This window comes from Telopea speciosissima, chromosome 3 (genome assembly GCF_018873765.1).
Source record: "Telopea speciosissima isolate NSW1024214 ecotype Mountain lineage chromosome 3, Tspe_v1, whole genome shotgun sequence".
NCBI lineage: Eukaryota > Viridiplantae > Streptophyta > Magnoliopsida > Proteales > Proteaceae > Telopea > Telopea speciosissima.
Genome location: NC_057918.1, coordinates 72,746,481 through 72,751,598, shown reverse-complemented (window position 1 = coordinate 72,751,598; position 5,118 = coordinate 72,746,481). Strand labels below are relative to the sequence as shown.

Below are 5,118 nucleotides of genomic sequence, written 5' to 3'. Positions count from 1 at the left end.
GATGGCATCAACAGAGGAGAGGGTCAAGCCATCAGTGGAGGTGAGGGAGAGGATAGAGTTGGAATTGGAGCGGGCTTTGAGGGAGCGGTGGAAGAAGGCGGTGTTAGAGTCGCCGAGCTTAAACCATTTGATTCTGGATTTCTGTTGAGGCGGTCAGCCTGAAGACGAAGCTGGATGGAGGAGAGGGTGTCCCGACAAGAGGAGACACAAGAGGAAATGTTACCAAAGGTCGAGGAGTTCCAAGCTTTCATTTTTTAGCATTTTGGAGAAGGCCAGGAGAGGGGAGGAGAAGGACAGGATTGGAATGTTCCAAGCCGATTGGGAAAGGGGGAGGAAGCCGGGGTAGGAGGACCACATGTCAAAGAACTTGAAAGGTTTAGGGCCAAAGGAGAGGTAAGGGAGGACAGAGAGAGATATGGGGGAATGGTCAGAAAGACCAGGAAGCTCAAAGAAGGCATAAGAGGAAGGAAGGGAATAAAGCCAAGTATTATTGACGAGGACCCTGTCAAGCTTGCAGGCAACTCTATCAAAGCCAGAGGGCTTGTTGTGCCAAGAGAGATCAGCACCCGACCATCTGAGGTCGTTCAGCCCAGAGTCCTCAAGACAGGAGTTCAAAGCTGCAATTGCTTGGTAGTCGATAAGGGAACCACCCAATTTTTCGTGGGAGAAGCGGACGACATTGAAGTCACCTCCAATGCCCCAAGGAGAGGAACCAACAGAAGAAGAAACGGATCTGATGTTGTCCCAGAGAGGGATCCTATCAGGGTGACGGTTGAGGGCATAGACCATGGGGAAGAAGAAGAGGTGGTTGTGAAGGTGGTCAGCGATGCTAGGGTGGAGGAATTGGGAGGAGGATGAGGAGACCGAGATATGGAATTTGGTGGGATCCCACATAACCCATATGCGGCCACAGGGGGAATGGTCAAAGTTGGAGAGCAAGGACCAAGAGGGGGCGAGAGAGTGAGCAATGCGGGACGAATTAGGCTCGAGCACTTTGGTCTCAAGGAGGCAGCAAAGGGGGGATCTGGAGGACTTGAGGCGAGCACGGATTTCAGCTTGCTTGGCCAAAGCATTGAGCCCGCGGACATTCCAAATGGTCCAAGGGATCATGAGAGGGGGGGAGCAGGGGGGCAGCCAACCAGTGGAGGAGCTAACTCTAGACCCTGGTGGGACACTACGGGGCCGAAGACGATATTCCTTCAAGGGGGGATAGCAGACCATTGGGGAGGAAGGGAAGGGATCGGGTTGGTTAGGTAAGATGGGTGTCGACGAACCGATCTGGGGGCCAAGGATTGGTTCAGCTAAGGTGAGCCGGGATGGATTGAAAGGGGGAATAGGGAGTAAGTAGGTTGAGGAGATGGGTATTTGGATCGGGTGTAAGACAACTGGGTTTAAGTGGGATGGGACAAGGGGAAGTTGGTGGTGGCCACATGTAAGTTTTGGCTGGGTTTTTTAGGGAGCAGGGGACAAGACAGGGGGTAGGTGAGAGCTGGAAAAGGGGGGGTTTTGAAAAGTGGCAAAGGGGGGGTTTTGAAAAGTGGCAAAGGGGGGGTCTCACCTTCATTGACAAAAGGGGAAGAAGGACGAAGCAGGGGCAAAAGGCGATTTGCAGGGGCGATTTTCAGGGGGAAGTGCAGGGTGTGCAGGCCATCGTTGACGCTCGCAAAGGGCTCCTGGAGAGCAGGCGAGAAATCGACATCACAAGTGGTCTCAAGATCGAGACCCATGAGGGCAGCGAACCTGTTGTGGCCAGCGTCAGAAGAACAGCGAGGTAGTTAAACATCGAGAACCTCGCCAAGGGGTGTAGTCTCGTCAGGTTCTTTAGGACTTCTCCGGCAGAGATTTCTTTGTTTTTTCCGGCCACAAGGCATCGCCATGGGAGGCTTCAAAGGGGGTTCCTCGACTACTACAGGGATGGAGTCCATCGGGTTATCTCCATTAGTTGTGATAGCAGGAGAAGGCGTCGAATAAGCCGGCGGACGAGTGTTCTCAGGAGCAATAGAGTCAGTAGCCACGCTCGCCGTAGACGAAGCAAGAATCTCGACAATAGACGAAGCTATTCAATGCTCACCTTCGAAGGTCCCAGCCTCAACCAGGGTTGCAGAAGCAGGCTTGGAGGTTGAGCTAGCCTTAGAAGAGAGAGGACCTGGCTCGCAGTTTTTTTATGTGTGGCCGAAGACCTTGCAGAGAGAGCAGTGATGAGGCAAGCCTTCATAGTGAACACGTTGGGAGGAGTGGCCATCTTCTTCCAGAACGATGACAAAATTAGGGGGAGATTCCTCAGCACTAAGTTCCACGCAGATGCGAGCAAAGGATAATCGGTCCATTCTCTTGGTGCGCTCGTCGGAGAAGAGGGGGGTACCAATGGTCGATCCGACGATGCTTAGGCCTGAGGGGCACCAATAATGCAGAGGGAGACCTGGAAGGGTAATCCAAATGGGAATGGATTTGAGGTCAATCCTGTGAAGAGAGGAGCGATGGTTCCATTGCTGAAGGTAAATCTGCTTTTTACCAATCTGCCAGGGGCCACCTTTCAGCGCACGAGCTTTATCGGCTTCGTCAAAGAACCTGAAGATGAATATCCCATTTGATACCACGTAGATGAAGACAGCACCTGCAGCTTTCCCTTGCTTGAGAAGGGAGGCCTTGACAACATGGTAAGGAGGACAGCTACCAAGGAAATGCCCTACAAGACAGCACTGCCATTTCAGGATTTCTTGATCAAGTAAGCCTTTGGGGCAGAATCCAACTTTGGAATCATCACGGGAGGTGGGTGGTACAAAATGGAGAGGGTATCCAGCAGGTTTTGCAGAGGAGCTGCCGGAGAAGAAAGATGTCCAGGGGATAGCAGCAGAGGCAGGAGGATCGACTGCAGGGGTGGATGGGTCAAGGTAAGAAGCAGGGGGGTGAGAAGCAGGGGGAGGGAAGAAGGGCAGGGAGAGGGGGTGGGACGGTGGAGGCAGCGTGAGGGGTTCCCGGAGAAGAAGGGAGCATTCTGGAGATCATCCCATCATCCCATCAATCAAACCATAGAGCCTTTAGGAGTTCAGTTTACTTAGTTAAGTGTTACTTAGTCAAGTCTTAGATTACTTGGTGTACAAGACAATATTCTCATGTAAGAGGCTTCTAGTAGTTTCCTTTTCCATTACTTTCTAATTTTCAACTTTCTATTTTGTAAAGCTAAGGCCAAGCTATAAATAGGCCCCATCAGTTGTACTAGAATTAAGGCTTGATTAATGGAATTTCTACAGCTGGCTTGAAAGTGTTTGGTCAAAAAAAGACTTGTGTTAAACAGCTGAGGGTGAGAGACCCAAGGCTGAGATGGCCTACCCCTGTCCCTATTCCCGATTTATCCTTTCCCTTCTTCTTCCCCATCAATTCCTTGTTTCTATTTAACTCTTTTTTTTTTTTTTTTTTTTTTTTTTTTTTTTGGGCATAACTTAGATCAACCAAGGGCTTCTACTACTGCTGAGATTCCCCATCGGTTCAACAGAAGAGTAACCAGTAACTACTGCCATTGTTGCTGATTAGAGAAGGTTTCAAATTACCTGCGGTTCTGCAGATCTGGATTTTATTGCAACAACCTCAAGCTCTCTGAAGGTTAAGGATGATTCAACCAATGATACCTGAGATGGTCTGAGGATTCTTTGATGGTCTGAAGCAACCCCTATTCCGCTCACCTTCCACCTCCTGCTGCCGCCAGCAGGTAGGTGCCTCTCGTCATGACCTCCCCTTCCCTTGTCCCCCCCATCTCCCCATCCTTAGGTATGCCCTACAACTCTCTTTTCCAGCAAACCCCTACCTCTCGATATGGCCTCTCTTTACACTTTATTCCTCCGGCTGTTTCTGAATCATCCAAGCATGCCTTCTACAATGACAATCTGTTGGACGAGGAAGCTTCGAAATGGCACTCTGCTCTGGTTGGTCACTTTGTTGGCAGTCGCCCCCCTCCCCTTTGCCATTGTCAAGCAATCTCTTTCCAAGCAATGGAAAATCAATAATTCGGTGTTCACTTACCTTTTAGACAACGGGTTCTTCATCTTCAAGTTCTCCAATGAAGACGACAAGCTTTGCGTTCTTGAAGGTCGTCCCTGGCAAGTTGGTCGAAACCCCATATTTCTCCGCCAATGGGTCAGATATCTGCAACTTCAGAGAGTCGACCTCAACACCATTCCTCTTTGGATATCCCTTCCTGGCTTGCCCTTGCATTTCTGGGAAGAAGAATGGCTCAACATCATAGGCTTTGGCATGGAAACTGCTCTGTACTCTGATGGGAAAACCAAACGGCAAGACCGACTTGCGTTTGCTAGAATCTGTGTCGAAATTTTTGCTGAGGAAACTCCACCAAGCTCCATTCTGGTTACAGACGATAAGGATTTTTCCTTTTACCAGAAGGACTAATATGAATGCCTGCCTGCTCAATGCTTGGTTTGCAAAGTGTTTGGCCATGACTCGGCCAATTGTATTACTCCATCCCATGCCAAAACCCCTTCTGCACCTATCCTCCCTACACCGTATCCTTCGGCTTCTCTTAGGTCAAGTGTCCCCCCCCTCTCACCACATGAAAACCCTCCTCCATCTCTTAACCACCGTGAGAACCCCCCCCCTCCACCATCTCACCTTCACTCTGAACCTTCTGCTCCCCTTCCCTCAACCAGTCATGACCATGCTTGTCTTTGTAGAAGCTGCCGTCGTGGTCCCCGTAAACTTCCATCCTCTGGTTCTCCGATCGGTTGCTCCTTTGATCCACAGTCCGTTCCCACTTTCTGACCATCAGTCCAAACCAAGCTGATCTGTTGCAGTCTGGCGGAGAAACCCTGCCTTCTGCGACACCTCAGTCTACTGGCGGAGAACCACTAGCTTCTGTGAAACCTCTACTGGCGAAGAACCTCTTGCTTTTGCGAGAACTCAGTCTGTCCATCCTTCCCTTTCAGTCTCTACGGTCTGCATCCCTTGTTCCTGGAACCCTACAACCTTTCTCCTGCAAGCTTTTTCTTCCCTGGCTCCCCCGACTGGCACCCTGTCAGTCTTTGAATCCTTGTCTTCGACTTCTACTTCTGGTAATATGTCGCTCTCAACATCTACTCCTAACCCTTTGCCCTTCTTATCACCTCTTTC

The 5,118-nt window shown here is 50.3% G+C and overlaps 1 protein-coding gene across 1 annotated transcript; it reads right to left on the bottom strand.

Annotated features, from left to right (window-relative positions):
• Nucleotides 1-2,162: 2,162 nt before the first annotated feature.
• On the bottom strand, nt 2,163-3,724 carry LOC122655507. The gene is made up of 2 exons (XM_043849694.1): nt 3,681-3,724; nt 2,163-2,817 (listed from the first exon to the last, which is right to left on the bottom strand). Exons 1-2 carry the CDS (start codon nt 3,722-3,724, stop codon nt 2,163-2,165), a joined length of 699 nt encoding a protein of 232 aa, XP_043705629.1.
• Between the last annotated feature and the right edge of the window lie 1,394 nt (nt 3,725-5,118).